Source organism: Passer montanus, unplaced genomic scaffold (genome assembly GCF_014805655.1).
Source record: "Passer montanus isolate IOZ18808 unplaced genomic scaffold, ASM1480565v1 scaffold110, whole genome shotgun sequence".
NCBI classification, from domain to species: Eukaryota; Metazoa; Chordata; class Aves; order Passeriformes; family Passeridae; genus Passer; species Passer montanus.
Window position 1 is genome coordinate 149,972 of NW_024357614.1, and position 23,423 is coordinate 173,394.

Genomic DNA, 23,423 nt, shown 5'->3' on the forward strand with positions numbered 1-23,423 from the left:
CTAAAATATCTCTGCTCTCCTTGCCATCATGTCCTTCTCTGCAGTGCTGTCTTGGCTATTCTGATCTTTCTGGAAGCACATTCTTCTTACCTTGTCTCCTTAGTGTGTCAGTGATTCTTCTGTGGAATGGATCAGCTCTTTGGACTGGCACAACAAACTCTTTCCCAAGCTTGCAATGTCAACAAGAAGGAAAAGATACTTTCCTAAACACTTGAATACAGTTTCTGTGAAATATTTAAGTGACATGCAGCAGGTCATGCTTGTTGGAGGGCAGTTAGTTCAGGGCTGCAGGTCCAGCAACATCCAAGGAGTTGGCTGGAGGTTATTGTAAAGCCTTCATAGGAGAGCAATATGATGGATGTTGCATAATATGTTAGGAGAAAAGAGAGAGGCTGCTGATGTGCAAGATGAAGAGTAAAGTTAAGTGAGGCATGTGCAAGGGTGATGGGTTAAGTGAAAAGAGTGCAAAGGCCTGAACAGGGAAACAGAAATAGTCCCAGGGTGGGAGTGGTGAGGACCCGGGTAAACGAAAACCAAATGAGAAAAGAAGCATGGAAACGGAAACACACAAGTCAAGCTGTGTGAAAAAAGAAAAGGGAGATGGGTGAGTCAGCACCCGAAGACAACGTGTTGTGAAGCTAATGGACAACAGCAGCAAAGGCATTGGGACAGGCGTCAGATGAGGCAAGAAGAGTGGGAAGCAACCAGTGGAACAGGCTGTCAGAGGGTATTCCCTCAAGTGACAGGAAAACAGGTAACAGTCTTCTTCTGGAATCTGAAATTTTCACATTGCAGTGCAGTGGCTCAGAGCTGTTCCCTAGACCTGGAGCAGCCAGCCCTGCTGTACCCAACATGAGGAAAGGAATTTCCCCTGTATTCTGTATAGGACAACCAGAAAAGTTATTTATCTTAATTAACAACTAAATTAGCAGGAGATACATTCTTTAGAGTAGGTTATTGAGGTGAAATTTTCTTTAAGTCTGGTGACCAAACAGACTGTAATACCTAATCAAATGCCTTGATTTTGCAAACAGAGATGTTTGTGGAACATGACTCTTGTGCAGACTACAAGCCGCAAGAAATTATCTTGGGTTCAAGACAATGCAGTGGGTGTTTGTTGAAAGTAAATTAAAAGGGGGGAAAAAAAAGGGGAAACACTGCCTGTAATCCTATTTACAGTGTCTAAGTCAATGGAGCCCAAGAACCACTGTTCCTGGCTTCTACTCCTGTTAATGCATGGCTCATCGTGATTTAGAAAAGGAGCTGTAACTGAGAAAAAACACCCGGAAATTTTACAATGTGTCATTTTTCAATCTTGCTGGCAATCTGGCCCCAGCTGGCAAACCCTTTAAGTATGTGTTTTAACGGCAACACAGGATTAATCCTATTGATTGTAATGGGGTTAACTATGTACGGACAGCACAGTGATGTTTATAGCCTCAACTGAACTGTAAGAATGAGACTCTGAACTATTTATTAAAAACTCACTTTGGTCGCGCCTTTATGTGAGAAAGATTTTTCAGACTCGATCATCCAACACAGATTTCCCTCGAGAACAGATAACACTCTAACCACAACCCCTGCACTCCTCAGTGACCCCTCCATTTTCTCATCTTTTCTCCTGCCACTGTGGTAAAAGATGTAGGAATATTTGTGTGGTTTTGGTTTTTTGGGGTTTTTTTCGGCCGGTACATGGGGAGCCCCCATCACCGGCCCGACGGTCGCCTCCGGACCAGAGCTTTCTGCAGCCCCGAGCTGCCGCCCTGCACTGAGACACGGCCGGGACCACCGGGAAGCCATTCGTCTGTCCGAGCAGCGCCGGTATCCCTCATTCCCGGGGGCTCCTCGGCATCCAGCATCTCCCGCCCACCCCCGCCGCCGCTACGGCCACCCGCAGGGGCATGGGGAGCGGCTGCTCGGCTGCCCGCCGTGGCGTTTCCCCCGCGGGCTGCTGAGGCAGACGGGACGGGAGCAGCCGGCAGCCTGCCCGGCCCGCCGGCTCCGCTCCTCGCACGGGGCCGGTGTCCCGGGGCCGCCCGCCCCGCCGGAGCAGCCCTTGGCCGAGAGGCTTTCCCGGGACGGGGGGGAACCCGACTCCCCTGGCCCGGCTCGTCCCGCCCTCGGGCGCGCTCACTCCCCCGCCCCGTAAGTAGCGGCGGCCGCGGCCGTCGGGGCGCAGAGCGGCGGGGATGGGGACCCGCGGCGGGGGGCTCTACGTGGGGCGCAGGGCGGCCCCGCGCCCCCGGCCCCGCCGCCCCTCCGCCGCCCGCTCCTGCGGCCGGCTCCGTTCGCCGCCTGCCCCGCCACCTCCTGCCGCTCCACTACGACCTGGAGCTGTGGCCGCGGGTGCGGCCGGGCCAGGCCGGGCCCTTCGCCTTCACCGGGCAGGTGAACATCACGGTGCGCTGCCTGCAGGACACGGACGCGGCGGTGCTGCACAGCGCCGGGCTGCGGAGCCGCGGGGCCGCCGCCGTGCGCGGGCCCCTGTCCGAGCCGGGCGCCGCCGTGGAGGTGGCGGGGCTGCGGCAGGAGGAGGCGGCCGAGGTGGCGGTGCTGGAGCTCCGCGGGCGGCTCCGCGCCGGGAGCCGCTACGTGCTGCAGCTGGGCTTCCAGGGCCGGCTGGAGGAGGACCTCGACGGGCTCTTCCTCACTCGCTACACCGACCGGGGGCAGAGCAGGTAGGCGGCGGCGGCCGCTGCGGAGTGCCCGAGCCCCCGCGCCGACGGCAGCGGCGGTGCCGCGGGTCTGCGGGGGCTGGCACCGCGCCGGGCGGAGCCCTCGCTGCCGGGAGCGGGAGAGGAGCCTGACTGCTCGGCGCGGCGTGAGCTCCTCCCGGAGCGCACCCCGGGCTCCGCGGGTGTGCCCAGCCCGGCCGCTCCGGAGAGCATCGGCCAGGCTGCCCTGGCTCTCCGTCGGCAGGTGACTTCACCTGCAGCACCGGCTGGACAGCCCCTGGTCTCTCAGTGCCTTTGGCTGCAGCGAGGGGATCAGGCAGTACCTGTGCCCGGTGCCCGGAGATGGAGCCCGTGTCGGAGCCTTCATCCCGGCCCCACACGTGTCCGGGTAGCGCTGACAACTCCCCACCTCCCCAGCCTGTGTCTGTGGGGAGCATGTCTGCCTTTATCAAGAACCAGGGATTCTGGCTGTGTGTTTGGGCATGAGTTTAGCGACGCTGACCACATGCAATTTCAAAAGCATGGCGGAGAAGGATGGGTGCCTTCTTTAAACAGCCGTGCCTTCCTTGTAGGGGCTATTGCCCATGAACTTGTTCAGCTGTCACCAGACAATCCGTGATTTGCTTTGTGGGTGCTGTCAGAATGCTTTCCTTCTCTCTTGAACTGCCAAATCAGTGCTGGGACAGTGTAAGCTTATTGGGTAGTCAATCGTCTAAAACATTTTCACCCTCAAAATAATATTTTTCGTTTTCTTTTTCTTTTTCATTTCTGGATGTGAAACCTGCTAAAGAGAAGTGGAATTAAATATTAGAATTTAAGTGTTCCACTGGAAGACAAGTTTCTCAAAATAGGAGTTTGAAGAAGAAGCAGATGAATTGCTGGCTTTAAAGTTATTTATTTTTTAATAATTGAAGATGTTGTGATTTGCGGGGCAAACACCAAGTCACAATGACAATTTGAGTATTCTTGGCTCTTGTCTATGAGTCCACTAAAATAAATTCTGTCTCAGTTGTTCATAGGCTTCTTGTTTGAGCAGGTAAAATTCAATCACAAGATCTACCCATTCAAGTCTCTGTTGAAGTTGCTCTGTAGTAGCAGTAAAATGAAATCACAAAATGAAGTTAATAATTTTTACTGACATAGGGGAGGACTGTGTGGCTCTTCTAAACAAGCTGGCTTTTCAGCTGCCAGCTCTTGTGTAAATCTTGATACCATTGTCTGCCACATCTGGAAAATGCAGCTTATTCAGGACTTTTTTTTTTCTTTTTTTTCTTTTTGAAGAAAAAGTTATAATTTGGTAAGCCTTAGAGAAAAGTGCAGTATGACAATAAGTATTTGAGGAAGCACATTCTGGTTTTTTTAATTGCTGTTTCTTCATTCACTGATTGTTGTTCGCAGGATTATTTGTGTAATTTAAGGAAAGAAAAATGTAGATTTTTTTATTTATATGGTTTTATAAAAATCCAAATTAGAAAGAAACAAGTACTTAATTACTTAATTCTGTGCCATTGATATACTCTGATGCAGTATTAACTCAATGAAGTCTTATCTAAGTGATGCCTAAAGATTTTTGGGTTTTAAGTATTTTTCATATATTTGTAGCTTTTTAGACCATTTATATGTGGTTATAGAGATCCTGGTATTTTCTCTGCTCTTTCTCTTACATTTTAGAGTAATAAGCTAACCTTCTAACACATCCTGAAATTCTGTTTAGTCTTTTTTCAAGTAGAGGACCTACAAGAACATTTCTTTTTTTTCCCAGTCAGAATCTGAGAAGACATGACAAGAAGTGGGGCAAAGAAGCCCTGGACCAACACCAATGGGAGTACCCAGGGGAAAAATTACCTTTCCAGCTGCTCTTCTAATTGGACAATGTTTGTTATGTCCATATAATATGACAACAAATATGATAATTTATTAAACTTATAAAAATTGTAGAAATCTGATACTGGCAAGGCCACAGACCATAACTGTGGAGGCACCTAGAAGCTTCCAGTAAAGAACTGCATTTTTATCTTACCATCTTAATACTGTTGCAAGTAGTAAGAAGTCAATGTAAGAAACACTGAATTAGATGCTGATTTTCTTTTGATTCAGGCTGTATAATGTTCAGAGTATCTGAGAAAAAAATAGCTGTCATCAGCCTTGCTGGAACAGTATAAAATAAGAAAAAAAGTTTTTAAATAATTCAAATAATGTGTGTAATTAAGTTTCCAGTTGTCTAGAGAGTTTGTGACCAATTCTCCTTTTCATTCTTAGCTCATCACAAAGCAATAATGAAATGTGAGATTGCAGTCTGGTTAGAAAGATGACAGTGGTATTTAGACAATGGAGTAAATCAAAGAAAATCCACTGAGTGCAGATGTAATGTATTGATTTTTTATTTGTTCCTGCACACATAGCTGATATTATTGAATGATTTTGCTCTTTTTTTTTTCTTTAAAAAAGGTTTTCTCTGAATCAAGGGTATGCAATAGTATCTTGTTATTTTTCCTTCACTAAGATTTAGGTCATCACTTTACCAGCCGTTTCCTAACCCGATGGGTTCCAAAAACACTGAAGGGGTTTTGCTTGGAGGAGATACATTTTGAATGATTTGTAAGGTCTGTCAAGATATTAATGATGTAAAAAGTTCTAATTCATTAGAATTACATAGAGGAGGAGTGATATAAAAACTTCCAGTGCCCTTCAGCTGTCAGTGCAAAGCCAGTCACTGTTCTGCAAGGAAACTTTCCCTCTAGCAGACTGTCCTGTAATTTTTCTAAAGTGACTCATACCAGTCCTCAGCAGACCCTGGGTCAGTTTCCTGCAGAGACTTTCTGACCTCAGCATCTCACTGAAACCAGCAGCTGTAATAGGAAATGTGATGTCTGTCTACAGTCATGCAGTCCTGTATTTGTCTCTGTGTGTTATATAGAATTTTCATCAGCTGTAGCATGCTGGATTAATCTTATTTGTATTTTCAATACAGTATGCTCATTGCCTCCCAAATGGAACCAACACATGCCAGGAGAGTTTACCCGTGTTTTGATGAACCTGCCATGAAGGCCACATTTAATATCAGAATTATCCATGATCCAAGCTATGTGGCTCTTTCCAACATGCCTGCTATTGGTGGGTAAACAACAACTTGATGTATGTTTTTTTCTCCCTCTACGTTACTTTTAAGAAGGGTGCAATTCATCTGAGAAGTTTATGTCATCCAAAAAAGTGTTCTGTTGTCCATTTGCTAGTGCCTTCAAAAGGCACAGAAAATCTATGCCTATGGCCTTAAAAGCTTTGGCACTGTTATTCATAATTAACATCTCTGATGGAACCATTCTGTTGAACAATTTTATCAGTTGTGGTGTGCTGTCCTCTGCCTGCTGAGGCTGCACAGTGTTTGATTTCTGGTATTTGTTAGTGTGTCTGTCGTACTGTGTGACATCATTTAAAAGCAAAATGGCAGCCCCAGGAAAGCAAAGCTGTATTTGTGACATCAAGGGATTCCTTTAATTCTCAATAGATGTAAAGATATTTATGGCAAACAAAAATATTTTTTCCAGGCAGAGACATTCTAGCCTACTGTGAATGTGCAGAAGAAGAACAAGAGACTATAAGGCTCTGGAGACACTCCTTCTGTCCCTTGCTGGGATCTCAAGTGGGATATCTGTGGAGTATAAGATTCTAAACAAATTTTCTAAATTAGTATTCCTAGAGAAATCCATTGGGTCTCTGGTCTCTTTCTTAAAAACTCTTTTTTGCAGTTCAATGCCATGAATCTTTATTTTTCAACTAAATAATTTTCAGCTATTGTCATGGTTCTGTGAAACCACTACAGCCATAAAAGAAAGTTTTATGACATTTGGATGGAAACTAAGTCACTTAGGAATTATAATAGGTGGGATTGCTGTGAGAATCACTGGAAGCATTTTCTACCCCAAAGAATTGTGCCTATGTCCTCCTTACTTAGAGGGAAGGTATCTGATTAAGTATTTAATAATTCTTAGGCAGACCTGACCAATATTTTGGTCATAACAGGTTGTACATTTTAGATAGGTAGCATGGGATAAATTGTCCTCAGCTTGCCCATAACTTAAAATTGATGGAGTTTGAGATCCTTCCAAGACTTCAGTCAGGAAGCCCAAGAGTGAATTTTTGCTGCTTGCATGGAAGGTCATGGCTCTGGTACGTGTCAGTAGCAACAAGTCTACAAGTCTGGCTGCTTTCCTTCTCCCAGAAACACATCAGTTAGTGCAGGAATACACCATATGGAAGAAAGGGGTAAAAAATAAACATGCAGAAAACACATAATTCCTTGTTTGTTGTGGAAGAACTTTGGTTTAAATATGTCTTTGGCTTTTTCTTTCTAGATGTATCTGAAGTGAAGGATGAAAATGGAAGCCTGTGGACAATTACCACATTTAACACTTCACTGAAAATGTCAACTTACTTGACTGCTTTTGTGATTTGTGATTTTGATTATGTCAACAGAACTGAGCGGGGAAATGAGGTACATATGAGGCTGCCTGACACATTATAGGAATTTACAACAGAAGTTGGCCCTCTGGTGCATCACATGGTTTGAGGACATCACAGACATCGACTGTGCTAAATACTCTTCCCAAACTATCTGCTTATGTTGCAAAACTGCTAACATTTGTCCCATAGATATTTCTGCAGAAAGTTTCTTTTGGGACAATTAAGTTGTTGTCTTATCCATTCTGTTTGATACAACTGCACAAGTAGGTATGGCCTATGTATGTTAAAATACAGGAGGAGATACTTTGCAGAAAGTACTGGTTATAATTCACAATCTTCTTTATTTCTTAGGTGACTTAGTTGGAAAACATACCCATTTCTAGTGCTGTGACAAACCACTGATGTTCATTGCCTTGTTCCTCAAGGTCTTTTGAGAGCCATATGGTGACATCAGGAGTAACACTGTGCTCCAAACATTTTGTATACTAGTACATTAACCTTCTATTCCACAGTATGCACACTTTTTAGCCTCCAAAAGTGACTGTTTTGGGTTTGAGATTACTTCATCTGAGTATTCTGTATTGCTGTTAGACTAAAATGGCCAAAGCTTGCTGAGAGAAGCTGTAAAACAATGTACTGCACGGGCAGCAGTTGTTTCACTTCCTTTCTTTCGTTCAAAGTCAACAGGGAAAAGATGTATCAAGTTTTTCCAAAATAAATACAAAGTTCAAGCATAAAGCTATTAAAGATAGATTTACTTATCTCCTTATTAAATGAGAGTACTTCATGGTTACTTTGCTCTCATCCTACTGAGGAAAGGTGGGACAATGTAAATGGAGAGTGCAGAGATTGTCTAAAAAGCACAGTTTGGGTCTTTTTTTAAGGGAAGATTGAATTGGGTAAGTCAGACCTGCCATTTCTTTTGTTGAACTTGTTGCATACTTTCAGGTATGGTGGTGGTGGCTTTTTCTTGGGCCTAATTCTTGGACTGAGGAATCAGCAGAGCAGAGTATTCAAAAGAGCTGTTTTTCAGAGGGAAAAGGCACCGCCTGTGTTCTGTGACATTGAGTGAAGAGGGTATTTCACCCCTAGGTTTTGGACAGAGTTTCTCAGTTTCTGCCTCCACAGTATTTGTGTGAGCATGTTTCTTGTGCCTGTTTTGATGTTTCTGGTAACCTGAAACATTCAAAGCTCATACTAGGATTAGGATTTTAAGATGCTAGTTGTGTTAAGGTTTTGCAAAATTAAGTGGTTGGGTCTTTGAACGTCTTCTGAAGCCTTGGCTGAGAAGAGGGCCTCTGTTGACTGAATATGCTTATTTTTTTTGCATTGTGAATTAAATCCTGATGCTTCCTAAGCATGCTCTTAGGGTTTGACTGTGCAGCTTCTTGTGAGATCATGTGTTGCATTTAGATGCAAAAAATGTGAAGGTTTTGAGCTGCTGGACACCTGGCATGGCATCTCTTGCTCAGACATACATGGTGGAGGCTGCTCCATCACTTTTGGCCAAGCAGCTGCTCTTTTCAGTATGGGGACAAAGTCAATGGGCACAGGAGAGAAAAGATTTCTTGCTGCTGTGGTTTTCATTACTCAGAGGTATGGATGTCATCTGCTCAGATGTCATCTGCTCTCCCCAGCCAAGGGGAGGCCAGAAGTCTCAGAGAAAGTTCAGGAGATATGTGCATGTTAAGACTCCAAATGCTCTCTGGACATCTTTTTGTCTCTCTTCAGGTGGACTAAATGCAAGCTTGTCACCCAGACACTCTCACTAGAATACATTGGTTTCAGATGTGTAATGCTAAATAGTTTTACAGTGTTTTCCACTTAAGAAAATAAAAGCTATGATTTAATTTGTTCCTGCAATGTATAGTTGCAGTTGTAGTTCAAATTTTTGTCCTTTTGAAGTACTGGAACTCTCTGAGATTTTAGCAGGATCAGGGTCTGTGCTGCTTTTTGTTAGGTCCAGTAAAACTTCAGCTGGATTTTTTAAATTAAAGGCTTCGTTGTATGGTGTGGTGTGAACAGACAGAATTTTTCCAACAATGACTCACAGAAGAGAAGCAAAGAAGATTAAATGTAAGGGTTGTTTGAAATAATTCTTCCTTGTTTTATTGCAGATACGTATTTGGGCCCGGAAGGAGGCAGTTAAAAATGGGTATGTTGACTATGCTTTAAATATCACAGGACCAATGTTTTCATTTCTGGAAGACATACTTAATGTCAGCTACCCTCTGCCAAAGACAGGTGAGAAGACTTATTTTCTGGAATGGATCAGAAATGGCTGCTGATGGTGCAATGTTCACAGAAGCTGTGGGTTTTTTTCCCAGGGTTCTCCTTTTACAGCGTACCACATTCATGGAATAAACCCCCTAAACTTTAAATGACTGACTTATTCTTTCTGTCTCATGGCTTTTATTAACCTGTGACTCAACACTCTTACCTTTGCATTCCACCCATTCTTTTAAAGCCAGATTTCCCAATAAAAGGGGTTGGACAATAAAGTGGATAGAAAGGTGTGGTTCAGTCACATGAGCTGTCTTTGGGATCATGCACCACAACATGAAAGGATGTAGTTCCTATGTGCTCCTAGTAAATCCTAGTAAAATGCTGCTTGTATGTAGCCTGTGTCCCCACAGAGCATTCCTGCTTTCTTCAATATCTTCCTGTCTTGCCTTGGGTATGTTCCTGCACATTCCTCCCCAGAAAATCTGGGAGGATTGCCCTGCAGGAAAACATTGTTTCTACTTTAAAAGGATATTGGGTAAGTTGGTTCAGTCAAACTCTATTCAAAAAACCCCAATGACACCATGTAGTTTCACTGTACAGTTTGTTTGCTACTTGTCCTTGGATTCCCAGGGGCTTCAGCATTAATATTAGGGGAAAATGGGTAGAATATTGAGAAGACAGCAAACAGTTCGTATCTAAAATTTTTTTTGGACCTGCCAATGATTTTAGAGGACTGCAGGACTGGAGGAAAGGAATTCCCCTCTTTTCTTGACTGGATAGTTTGTTGATTGGTCAAATCTGTATTTTGGCACTTGAAAGAAGTAAATTTAAATATGTGTGAATTTATTATCTCCCAGTATATTTCTAGTAACTTGTAGAATTACTCACTACACTTGTTTTGGAAAATGCAATATATGTTGTCTACACTCTTCAAATTTTCTTGTTGTAGTAATCTTACAAGCTAGTCAAGGGTTGTAGAATATTCTTTTTCATGATTGTGTTCTTGCGTTTAGCAGTAATGTTGATACATTAATTTATTAGCATAAAACTATTACACAACAGAAGTAGAGGAACAGTGTTGTAGACTTCCTTCTAGGCAGGATTTCAGTTTCAGAGAGGGCTGTAATACCATTACAATCCCCACTATAAGACCACACAATATCCACTGGATTTCCCAGTGTCTTTCTTGGAAGTTTCACTTTAAAAAATGGTAAAATTAGACCAATCAAGAATGCTTTCCTGTGAAAAATGCAAGAGATTTCTATTTCAAACTCCAAATGTGAAATTAAGAACAAGCACATTTAAACCCTTTAAGGATTAAACGTGCTTGTTCTTAAATTCACATTTGGGGGTCTTTAAGTCTGTCTACACCTGATTTTAGTGCCGTTGTAAGTGAGGTCTCCTGCCCCAAGGCTGGATAAGGGCTGCCTCACCAGAAGTGAAATACCTTTGCTGTAAGATAGAGGCAAAAATCCCAATTGAGATGCAGCCTACCTGTAAAGAGATTCAGCACCATGCCTGCCTTGCTTTTGGACTGCAGCTTCCTTGTGGTCAGCTGCTGATAAATGTTCTGTATACCTTTTCCAAATTTTGATTTTTGCTTCTGAGTTTAAACAGTATATTTTTCCTTGAGTCCCTGAAGTTTTGTCTGGCTCTCACATTTGAACTGGAAAACTAATGCCTGTGCATAAGGCAGAAGGGGCCAGACAGAGGTGACAGTCTTACTTTGTAAATAAAGAGATGATGTTTCTAAGGCACTTTTCAAACAAGAGTGGAAAAGATACCTCTTCTCACACAGTTGAAAGAGCAAGACTTCTTTTTTTATCAGTTGCTAGGCTGGAAAAAAAGGTAATAATTATCCTACCCAACCACAGGAGAAACCCACAGAGAAAGATTTCTGACAGCCAACAGTGAACATATATTCTCTTCTAACCTCCATTTTTATTGAGAACATTTCTAGGTAGAAAATACAGCACAGATCTGGGCTTTGTGGGAATTAATTATGTGGCTTCCTGAAAGAATGGCATCATAGGTGAAAAGCATGACAATAAGAAATTTCAGTGATCATTTGCAAGTTTTGCTCTAATGCCACAGAGAAGCAGCACCATGTAGTATCTTTCAATGGGGTACTGAGCTAGTGTGAGCTAGCATTAAAATTGTGAGCATTTTATTTATGAAAATGTTTAAGATAACTTTTTTTGTGTGTGCGTCTGTTTGAATCAATTTAGATCTGGTCGCATTGCCTGACTTTGGAGCAGGTGGTATGGAAAACTGGGGGCTAATGATTTTCCAAGAAGCATCATTGATGAACCTCCCAAGTGATGAATTCACAAACAGGAAGGCAATGATTGCCTTAATTTTGTCGCATGAACTAGGACATCAGGCATGTGGTAAAAAGTTCTGTACATGTATTTGGCTATGACATTGTTTCCTCATGGTTATTGATTAATAGAACCAAAATAATCACTTAAGAGTAGAGGGTGTGTTTGAACACTAGAGAGCTGAAAGCCTGTTTGATCATACATTCTGTTGATAAAGCAGTGTTAAAAGTAGGTTCTCTCATCTTGCAGACTGCATACTTATTGTTCAGGACTCATTGATAGGGAGCTGTTAATGGGATATTTGGTTTTTTCTTTCACAGTGCTTGAATGCCATGAGAGAAGATACTGTAGGGATGTAGGGATGACAGTACTGTCCATATAATAAATATAGTATTTTGTTAGGACACTCATACTGAGTTCATCCTTTTGTAGTGGCAGGGCATGTACATACTGCAAGGGGTATTTGTTTTTCTGTAAGACACAGCCCGTAGTAGAATAGAACAAAATTAACATGAACATACTTTGCACTGGATCTTTGCCCAGCTTTCACAGAGATTTCCGAATTCTTTCTTACTTTATTTGGAATGATAATACAGTTGCACTTCCTTACTGACAATGTTTAATTTCCTGTTATTTGCCAGAGCAACAACTCTTTGCACTTAGTCAGTAAAATTAGCAAAAAAAAGCTTACCTTGGCTAATGCACTTTCATGCCTTTCTGACAAGGTCTGTAACTTTGCAGACCTTCAGATGACAGAGTGTTTTTATTGCAGGCCAATTAGATAAATGTCAGTGGTTAACTGAAATCTATTTTACAATACACTGTAGTTCTGTTTTTTAAGAATTAGCAAATAAAATAGAAATCCAGAAATTAGCAGTTTTTTGTTAAGTATTAAATGCAGATATGAGTACACAGTAGCTGTTTTGGAAGACTTGTACTTGCCATGGGAGGGATTTGCTGGTTTTGGAAATGGCTATTTCCCCAGTTTTGTGTATCATTCCTTTGACAATCTCTCTTTGTTAAGAGCATGGAAAAGTGATTTTGTAATTGCTTGATAAATACCCTACTTTTACTCATAGCCTGGTATGATATTTTAGAAATTTAACTTATATTCAGAAGTCTTTAAAAGTAAATTTTCCAAAAGAATGACATAATGCCCTGAGATAGACCCTCATGGTTTGAAATTGTAGATGAAACAATTTAAAAATTACTGCCCTGAACCTCTGACTTTTTCTAAAGTACCTATTTTTCTACTGAACTTTCACTACCTGAAGGAACATTCAGCATTTTGTTAAATTTACACGTAGACATTAAATAAAGTTACTTCCGCCTATATATGTGTCTTTAACCTGCAAAAGTTGTTTAACCTGCAAAATAAGTGAAAACAGCGCTCCAAGGAGATTTTGAGATCTTTTTCTTTCAATTTAAGTGGTTTGGAAATCTGGTTACAATGAACTGGTGGAATGATCTGTGGCTTAAAGAGGGCCTGGCATCTTACTTTGAGTACCTGGGAGCTACCTTTGTTGAACCCAAGCTTTCACTGGTAAGTGCCAAAGCTCACTAGCCAAGTTCCATAATGTAAAAAGGAAAGGAAGGTCTAGGAGATGCGAGTAAATTAAACACTGCTATTATAAACTTCACTCCTGGGGGAAAGACCAGTAGGTCTTGATCCTTTCCCTGCAGGTCTCCATCTGTGGGGGCACCGTGATGATATCCAGCCCTCTACAGCTGGTGCAGAGAACAGGTGAACAGCTGGGATTCCATAGTGGCAAGGAGTGGGTGTTTGGCCCTAGGTCTGTCATGTAGCAAACCCAGATTTCTCTCCTGGGTCCTGGGTTGTAGCTGATGGTTTTCCTCCTCACCTGCCACTCTCTTTTCTAATTTTCCCAGTCCTGAGGTATCTTTACTAGGCAGAGATTGGGTTGGGCCATTTTGACTCTGCTTACCTCACTGGGTGTCTGGATATCTGGTAGTAGATAAGACAAATACAATGCACATTGCTAATCCAACAGCAGGGTAGAATTCCTTCCCATTCTGTCCAAATGGGAATAAGCATAAATCCCATAGCATATTAGAAGACACCATCCATTGTTAAACTGAGAGACAGATGGATAGGGGCTGCTAATTGCAGGCATGAAATGAGGTGCACTTGCCCATGCAGTCTTAAATTGTGTGGTGCCATCAGCTTCTGAAGGACCAGGGTGCTTTTTATTTGGGTCAATTGAAATATCAGTTGTCAATTGCCTTTTTACATTCACCAAATCTCTTAATTACATGTTTGATTGGAAACTAATAAAGGCATGCCAAACAATTTCTGTCAGGAGGATTTCTAGGTCATGGGATATGCCTACCTTCTTTGAACTTTAACAACAGCTCACTTTATTCTCTGCAATGCAGTGTATTGAATATACCACTGAAAAGTTTAAAGGTATGAATACACCACTGAAAAGTTTAAAGGTCTCAGAATTTTAAATTGGAAATAAATACTTGACTTCTTTTTAATGTAAACATTTAATTTAGAAGCTTGCCTTTCTGAAAATCAGCAGTTGTCATTTGTGTCCATAAAGTAAATTTTAATACTGGGCAATAATCCTGTTTGATACATTGCAGTTAGGTAAAGTGCCTTGGGAATGCAGAATTAATCACACAGGTGTAAGAATATAGATCTTTCTTGAAGTTTTGTGGGTCATAAATGTTCACGGAGTCACAGAATGGCTGAGGTTGGAAGGCACATGTGGAGGTCATCTTGTCCAGCCTCCTTGCATAAGCAGGGCCACACAAGAGCCAATTGCCCAAGACTGTGCCCAGACAGCTTTTGAAGGTCTCCAAGGATGGAGGTTCCATAACCTCTCAAGGCAGCCTGTGGAAATACTCAGTCACCTTCACAGTGAAAAAGTTGTTCCTGGTGTTCAGAGAGAACCTGCTGTGTTTCAGTGTGTGCCCATTGCCTCTGGTCCTGTCACTGGGCACCGCTGGAAAAGCCTGGCTCTGTGCTCTGCTCAGCTTCCCTTCAGGTATATGCACTGGCAAGATGCCTCTGCGCCCTCTCTTCCTCAGGCTGAGCAGTTCCAGCTCTCGTGGCCTGTTCTTACAGGAGAGGTGCTTCAGTCCCTTCCCTAGGCTGTTGACCATGGTAGGTGACAATTACTCAGGAGACATTTTCTGAGGAGCTACTTTCCTTCCCTGTTCCTCACAGCAGCAATGCCACATAGCTAAACTCTGGTACCTTCAGTAGCTTAGGTTTTAGGTTGTTGCTCCGGGTTGCAGCAGAAGAAACATGGAATTTAGGAGGAAAATGCTGCCATATTCTTAACAGAAATAAATGAAATACAAGCTTTCAGTTTTCAGTATTTGTTAAGTTGCTGTGTTAATATAGTTGACTTATTTTTGCCTGAGGATTACACTGTAACTGGCTGTCAGGCCCAAGCCCACAGTACTGTGAAGATGTAACATTTTCACTGGTCACTGATGCTGCGTGTAGAAAATACACCTACACAGGATCAGGTGTATGGTCCCTTGTTCTTCAGTAGAAAGCTAGGGAGTTGGGGAGCTTGCTTATAGACAAATTATTCATAATAGTGCTAATTCCATACTCCTCATTCTCTCCAGAGAATTAGTATCTTCTGTTCATCTCACATGACAAGATTTGTCTTCTTTTTAAGGATAAAATCTTTTATGCTCATGTTGTACAACCTGTCTTAAGGGAAGACAGTGAAATAGCTCGATCACTGTCAGAGAGTGAAGACAAGATCAAAGGATCATTTTCTTTAATGTCCCTTTTTGACAACATTACATACAGCAAGGTAAGAAAAAAGAAAATTTTTCTTGTTTCTTGCAGATTCTAAGCTAATGGTACAAGGTAGGTTTGGGAGGAACTGTTGAACAAAACTACTTTGTCATTCAAAACATATTTCTGCAGCACACACAAATTTATTGGGTGTTGCAAATCTACTTGGCTGTGAAGGAAGAGGTGAAAAGATTTTTAATCTCTGTGAAATATGAAGTGTGGGTGTAGACCAACTAGCATCTCTGGTATAATTGAAAAAATATTGCAACAGTAATTGCAATAATAATTCATTTTTTCTCATACTTTTTTTTTTTTTTTTGTACTCTAGGGGGCTTCTATAACCTGGATGCTTTCTGGTTTCCTGACTGAAAAGTTGTTCATCAGAGCACTTACTGTAAGTCTGAAAAAAAAACCCCTTTCGTCTCGATTTATAAGTTTGAAAATGCCAGTTGTATGAATTGCTTTCCTTGCTAATGGTTTTCATTGAACCTTCATGAATTCTGATGCTTCTCTTTGTTTCCTTCCAGTCCTATCTGAAAGAATTTTCCTTCTCAAATGCTAATCAAGATGATCTGTGGACCCACATCCAGATGGTACTCATTTTATGTCTCTAGTATTCTTTTCCTGATCTTTGGCAAAGTCCAATTTAATCTCCTGCATAAAATTTGCTTTGCCAGTTCTTTCAGCTAATGTCTTCTCAAGTGTTTATTTGGCTGCTTTGCTGCGCCGGAGATCAGTGGGGCTGAGTACAAGGAGTAGAGAGATGAGATAGGAAATCAGGACCAGGCAAAGTTTTGGGTTCCATGGTAGTCACACAAGCCTATGTGAAATTGCATAGCTTAGTGTTCTGGGGCTTAGTTTTTGCTAGATCAGAGTGTGTGATGCCTTGGGCTTGATGGTCAAAGATGCTGGTATGTCACAACAGAGTCTATACTCAGGGCAGTAGCTCAGCATTTCACCCTTCAATGGTTTTGGCACTGACCTGACTAAGAAAACATATGCTAATATTAGGTTATTTTTTTACAAATCCAGCTTCCTGGTCCTCTAAAGAAAGATTTTGTTGTGTTTCAGTCTCTGTCTTAAGAATGGGAATGTTAGAATTCCAGATAGGCAATTCAGATATGTTTTAAGCCAGTGAAGACTGTACCAATTCACACTAGTTTGGACTCCAGCTTAATGTCTTTCCCAATTTCTCTTCACTAATTCAGTTTGTTCATTATGGCACTCAAAAATATTTGTGTTCCATCGGTTCTATTTCAATGAAATTAACTAATCAATTCTTTCATAGCCATAGAGATGTGGTAAGTATATTAACACTGAAAAGGGAAAGTTAGCAGCAGGTTGTAGAATGAAAAATGTCATCTCAGTATTTTATAATTCCTGAAAAAGGCTTATGCCTGTATTATGTCTTTATTAGGATGTCAAAAAGGTTCCTTGGAATTTGTTACATTGATTTTTTGCATGAGCCAAAGACCAGCAAGCTGCTAAGCATTATTTTCTCTACTACATTATAAACACTTCCAGAGATTCACTGAAGCAATATCAGTAAGTACCTGTTCATCATAAGTATTTCTAATTTCTCTTTCTCTTTCAGGTTGTAGATGCACAGGATGAAGTTCAGTTGCCAGCACCTGTAAAGCAAATAATGGATTCCTGGACATGCCAAAATGGGTTTCCAGTTTTAACATTAAATCTAACTACTGGAACAATCAGACAGGAGCAGTTTTTTAATAAAAACAATAGAAAGACTACTGATTCTTACAAGTATGTTTAGCTTGTGTTTTTATTGTATGTTATACCCTGTTTCTTACAGGAAATGCTTCAGTTACAACAACATGTTCTGAGCATTTGATTTTTTAACGTGTTTTTTTCTTGTGACAAACAGTCAAGTAAAATCTGTTTGAGATTTTGCTGGACTTTGCGGTAGTTCTGAAAATTCCGCTTGTTTTTCCAAAAAGTTGCTTTCCTCTGTAATAGTGAATTTTCCAAGTCAGACGTAGGCAATGAGCGTGCTGCAGGGAGGATTTTTGCCTGGCATTTTCTTTCTTCATCCCTCAGTCTACAGCCTGGGGACCTGGATGAACCATGCTTAGGTTCTTTCCAGTGCACACATTCCCAGTCTCTCCTGCCTGACAAGGGTAGAAGGGTTGCATTTAAATACTTAAATAAATGACCCCTTTCTCAGAAAGTGCTGATACCTGAACAATTTTAAGTTCTCATCAGTGAGCATTTCTAAGCGCCCAGGGCTTTTGAAAACTTATTTAGATAAGTCTGACAAGATGATAGAAGTAGCTGCCTTTTGTCACCCACTTTGGAAACTCGTGGCTAGGGTTAGAGCATTTATGAAGAAGCAGTTGATACAAGTTTTGGAGTACATGAATGAAGCCCATGAGATGAGTTTTCATGAGAGGAAAAAGTGTAAAGGAGAGCAAAATCCAAAGCAGTTTTTTCTTGGAAATTATTTCTGGTAATACAAACAGAAAAAAGGAATTTTCACAAGAGCCACAGGGTTTCCTTTGCTCCCAATCTCCAGGAACTGTAAAGCATTAATCCATTCAATATTCTTGGTTAGCTCAGGTAAGGAATTCCAAGTCACAAGTGTGAAGTCCTGTACAATTAGCCAGCACAAATTACCATGTGAATGTAAGAAAGCCCAGGACCTGTATTACAGAATTTTTCAGGTGTTTGAAACTTTCATCTCTTTTACCAGAAAGGAGTTTTACATTCCCTCAGAAAAGAAATTACAGTGGTTGGAAAGATAGTTGTATTGCTTTCCTGGGACCTTTTTTTGGTAGACGTGCTTCTGACAATTAACTTTAAGGTCTCCATAAATAAGGTGAAGTCTAATAAGTGAGGAGAATAAAACTACTGATTGGAGAAGGAAAGACAGCACAGAAAGACAACGGTGTTGAAATACCTAGCACTGAACAATAGTCTTGATATGAGTGACTTTTTAAAGCCATGCTGAATCTCCCTTTTGGAGAAGGTGAATGCTGATCCAGCAGAAGTACCATTATTTGATGAGGTTGCATGCATCAGAGGGGACAGAAGGTAGATGGATATTCTTGTAAGATGGAGCTAATCTGCACTGTAGTTTAGCATCAGCTAAGAAGGATTTTTAAATATAAGAATTTTAATTGTATCCTTTTATTTGTTAAGTAACACCTGGATTGTTCCTATTTCTTGGATGAGAAATGGATCATCACAACCCTTAACCTGGCTAGATAAAAGCAGCAGTAAGTAATGTATTTGTTTGCATATTCTAAAACCAAACTGATGAGAACACTCAAAAGTCTTTTTGAAAAAAAGAGGATATATTTGAATTGAATAGGGAGATAAAACTTTAATACAGAATGTCTCTGTTTATCCATAGCAATGATTTTGTGTTAAAAAATAGTGGTAGATTTTCAATTATGTCAATATAAGGTCCTTTGTTTAATCAAACTTCAGTGTAAGCTTGAGTTTTTAATAATACAGTACAACACATTTTATGAGTAGAGATTTCCACAGAAATTATGATTTTATAATATTTTACACAAATCCAAACTTCTAGGTCCTCATGCTTTTGTAATATTCTTCCCCCAGCAGATCTCATTGATGTTAATGACAGCTTTTGAATATAGACAGAATCCCAGCTGTGAAATACCAGAAAATTATCAGCTCGTGTAGTAGACAGAAGACTGAAAAAATTAACACTGGCTGTGGGAAGTGACCCAAATATTGTTGCACATTAATGTCTGTAATAACAGAAAATTAATGTTTTCAACAAGCATTTAATTTGTTTATGCAAATTAAATCAAAATTTATCAAAATAATAGGATTTTTAAAGCCTTATAATAGATTACATGGGCATCTCTAAATTACAAAATCAGTTCTTTTGAACTCAGTGCTTTCCAATAGCTTTTCTTTTTTTTTTTTTCTTTTTTTTTTTTTTTTTTGAGAAAGAAGAAGTATGATCATTAGAATGGGGTAATCAGTTTGCTTTGGCAAGTCAGGCATGCATCAGGTTTTAGAGGAGCCAAAAGAAGATGCAGAGACTAATGCAGTGGAATGTGTGTATTGCAGCTCTACACCCGGTTTGCTGGAATTAAAAGTTACTTCCTCTATTTTTTAGGGAGTAAGCTATCAAGTAAGATAGCTTGAGTGACCATTAATTTGACTGTATACAGACAGGTAAATAAAAAAAAAATGCATGTATATTCCTCTGGACACAGGATGAATCTTGCACTACTTGCTCTCTCTAAACACTGGAGTCTGAGTCCTCTGTTCCGAGTAAAGCTCTGAGGGGTGTAGACTACTCACCAGTATTGACTTACTGTCTTAGCAGAGTTTGCCTTCTCAAATCAGGATGTGAAAACAGAACACTCTTCTGATGAGGCAGCATAGAGCCTTCAGGGCTGCACTGGCTCCTTCAAAGCACAGTATGCTCTCAGGAGCAGTCAATCAGGCAAGAAAGTACAGGTGGTGAGATGGACTGCAGGAGGAAGCTGTTAGTGAGTGATGTGTTAGTGAGTGATGTGACTCAAAAGGACTACAGGACTATCTTCTTTAAAATAAGCATTTTCGATTACCTGTCTCTTGGTTAAACTTAACAGGATTGTTGTTTTTTTTTTTCTTGATCTGTGTTTATCTGAATACTGGTAGGTGGTCAGTTCTTCTGTGAGGTGCTGAGCACTGTGTTTTGGAGGTGGGAGCAGCAGGTGTGCTGTCAGTCCGTGCTCTACAACAGGCGTGGGAGGATGTTGCTCCTCACCCTGAGAGTTTACTGTTGAGTAAACTTCCTGAACTCTCACAGCTGCCTTTGAGCTAAAGGGCTAGAGCAAAGTGGGTCTTCAGCCTACTCCTTGGAATCCCAAGGTGCTCAGTACCTGAGGAATCATTGGCTTGTGAAGTCATCCTGCTGGGCAGAGCAGAGATCTCAAGTCCACTGAGCTTTTGAGGGATTCTTTTTGAGTCCAGCCTAAATTTGTGTCTCATATCTCAGAGGAACATCAAGTCCATTGTTTGTAAATTCAGAAGAAGAAGTGCATGGAAAACAAAATGATACATTCTAATGTCACTTTTCAGAAATGTTTCCTGAAATGCAAGTATCAGAGTCAGACTATGACTGGATCTTGATAAATGTAAATTTAAGTGGATACTACAGAGTGAACTATGACCAATTAAACTTGAAGAGATTAGCACACTTGCTTGAAAATGATCCTAAGGTAAGATCATGTTTATTTTCTCAAGCTTATGAGCAGACTCTTTCTGTAGATTTTTTCATGCAGTTTTTTACCTGGAATCACATTGATGAAAACCTGGAATAATGACAAACTCACCATTGCACCACTAGCCACTGGCTTTTTGTAGTGGAAGGTGACAGGCTTGAACTGTTCCACATAAGCATGAAAAACAACTTTACATTACATTTTGTCTTCATATTTGTGTTACTAGCTTGTGGCTCTTCTGCTCTCTTTAAATCTCTCTCAAGGAGCTTTCAGTATGAATGCAGGATTTGAGCCTTAGCTGGTACAAAGTAATGATGAAGAAGGAAAATTGTGAGAAAGTTTATTTCCTTTTTTTGTCAAACCATAATGTTTCTGCCTGTGGAGTTAAAAAAAACACAACCTGACTTTTTTTTTTTGTGGGTTTTTTGGTTGGTTGGATTTCTTTCTTTGTTTTTTTTTTTGGTTTAGGATTTTTGTGGATAATTTTCCTAGAAGTTTCAATCTATTCTATTTGAGCTCTTTCAGTCCTCTGTAGATACTGACTTAGAATAGATTTCATCCCACCTTTGATTTGCCATAGCCTGAAGGTGAAGGTGAAAGTGGTACAGAACAAATGTGACTCCATATGGGGTTGCATAGTTTCAGTATTGCCTAATCCTACAGTGAGCCAGAGGCTGCAGTAGTAGTGTCTGCTCATTCATTTTAGTAACAAAAGTGAGCAAATTTAACCTTTTGACCTAATAGTATACAGTACAATCTTCCTCTAGAGAGTCTGGACACAAGGCTGACCAGAGCATATTAAACCTTCCTACAGCACAGTGGCTTCATTTCTTCTAGGCTTCTTTCTTTCAGAGCAGATCTACATCTTCAAGACATTGGGTGTGTGCTGACTTGGGGCCATTTTTTGGCACCTTACAGGGTTGCAAAAATGTAACTCTGGGCCAGACAGGAGGTGCAGAAGTCGTCTATTACGTATAGGTTTGGTCACATTCAAACAAGACAGGTTCACAAGTACCATGGGTTATTAAAGACAACAAAGGAGTTATTTTGGATTGATGGTGACAAGTGCATTAACTGCAGAACAGCTGTGGATAGCACTAACAATAGGGCTGCAATCACAAGCCTAATTTCTTGAGTGAAAGCATTCATCATGGCCAAGGACACAAGTCTTACCATAAGGCATCCGTTCTGGGAAGGGTGAGGAGGACAGACACATCGTTCTGTGCCTCCAATTTTGTGTCAAATTCTCACAATCCCCAGTCATGTACAAAATAAGGGTGCATTCTGTGCCTTATTAACCACAGTTGTGCAAAGTGCCTTGGGTGGTGCTGTGGTCAAACTGTCTGTTCTTTGCTGTTATGCTTCCTAGTGGGAAGTGTTCTCTGTAGCCGTTGTGCAAAACTGTCTGTTCCTCCTAGTCATGCTATATTTAATATTTCTTGGTATCGAGAGGTGGAACAAGAACACATGGCTTCCACCCAGCCTCACATTCCTGCCTGGCAGGTGTCACCCCAAGACACCTGACCTCTGTCTGCTTCCAGCATTTCTGCCCTGCATTATGCTTCCAGCTGTCAGAGGGAACGTTTGCTCAGGCAGTGACCAAACTGCGGGGGGCATGGGACAGGAAGGAGACATGGAGAAAAGCAGTCCTGTCACAAGAACATGAGATACACGCATGCAAGCAGAGATACACCCATGGCTGTGCCTTAGTAATTTATTTCATAGTAGTGATAGACACGCTGCTCTGCACTGAGTGCAGATTCTGTATTTAAAACTCAAAAGGAAAAAATGCACCAAAATTGTGTAACTAGGATATTTTTAAGAAATGTAATGTTTCCATGTTTTAATTTCAATTACAGCATGCAAGTAAGAGGGGTCTTTAAATTCTCTGGTTAATGGTCTGTAGTTATATGTCTATATACAACGTAATATATAATTATATTATATAGCTCTGTGTATAGCACATATCTCTTAAAGCACATAAATAATTTCAGTTTAAAATTCAGGATCCATTTCTCAGTGTTTTGTAGGCTGTTTTGATTTAGAAAACCTGTTAGGGATCCCTCTGATACATCATAAAGCTTTTTGCAAAATCTTAATGACATGTTGAAATTGACTAACACAACATGAATGCTTTCTGCAGGCTATTCCCACTGTCAGCAGGTTCCAGCTGATAGATGATGTTTTTGCATTGACAGAGTAAGTATGTTTCCAATATGTTACAGAAATTGATTAAAAAATATGATTGCACTCAAGATTTCTACTTCTGCTTCCTTCATTCCTACCCATGTGAGCCTCCCAAGAATAACTGATTTGACAAAATGGTGGGGGAGTTATTTAATCCCTTCTTTTCTCAGTGCTGAGTGATTTACTTCAAAATTTATTTTGTTGCAGCTCCAAGGAAATGATTTTAAATAGTTGCATTGCCATGAGTTCTTTAGGGATTGACCTGTGTTTAACAGAAAAAGTATTCCAAATGAAGATTCTGGATCTTCCTTCATGGGCTGTCTCAGCTGTACTGTACTGCATCACTCAAAACCTCTTTAATTTCTCTTGCTGAGTCATAACTTGTTGTTCAGGTCTGTGGTGCTAAAGAGGTCAGCAGTGTCATAGGGAGCTGAAATTAAGTGTGATTGAGTGTCTGTACCTCACGTGTGCCAGAGGTACCAAAAACATCAGACACTGATGAGGGTGTCCCTACGATGAAGGGCCTCAGGGATGAGGTGGCCAAAGCCCACTGTCC

At 41.0% G+C, this 23,423-nt stretch overlaps 1 protein-coding gene across 1 annotated transcript in view; it reads left to right on the forward strand.

Moving 5' to 3' along the window:
• The first annotated feature begins 1,692 nt into the window (after nucleotides 1-1,692).
• The window catches only part of LVRN (laeverin), a 31,683-nt gene continuing 9,952 nt past the window's right edge, over nucleotides 1,693-23,423 (forward strand). The window contains exons 1-13 of the mRNA XM_039731140.1: nucleotides 1,693-2,678; nucleotides 5,647-5,789; nucleotides 7,028-7,167; nucleotides 9,254-9,380; nucleotides 11,591-11,745; nucleotides 13,113-13,226; nucleotides 15,346-15,486; nucleotides 15,799-15,864; nucleotides 15,998-16,063; nucleotides 17,065-17,234; nucleotides 18,630-18,706; nucleotides 20,538-20,677; nucleotides 22,824-22,879. Coding sequence (XP_039587074.1) covers nucleotides 1,693-2,678; nucleotides 5,647-5,789; nucleotides 7,028-7,167; nucleotides 9,254-9,380; nucleotides 11,591-11,745; nucleotides 13,113-13,226; nucleotides 15,346-15,486; nucleotides 15,799-15,864; nucleotides 15,998-16,063; nucleotides 17,065-17,234; nucleotides 18,630-18,706; nucleotides 20,538-20,677; nucleotides 22,824-22,879 — 2,381 coding nt within the window. The remainder of the gene's footprint in view (nucleotides 2,679-5,646; nucleotides 5,790-7,027; nucleotides 7,168-9,253; nucleotides 9,381-11,590; nucleotides 11,746-13,112; nucleotides 13,227-15,345; nucleotides 15,487-15,798; nucleotides 15,865-15,997; nucleotides 16,064-17,064; nucleotides 17,235-18,629; nucleotides 18,707-20,537; nucleotides 20,678-22,823; nucleotides 22,880-23,423) is intronic.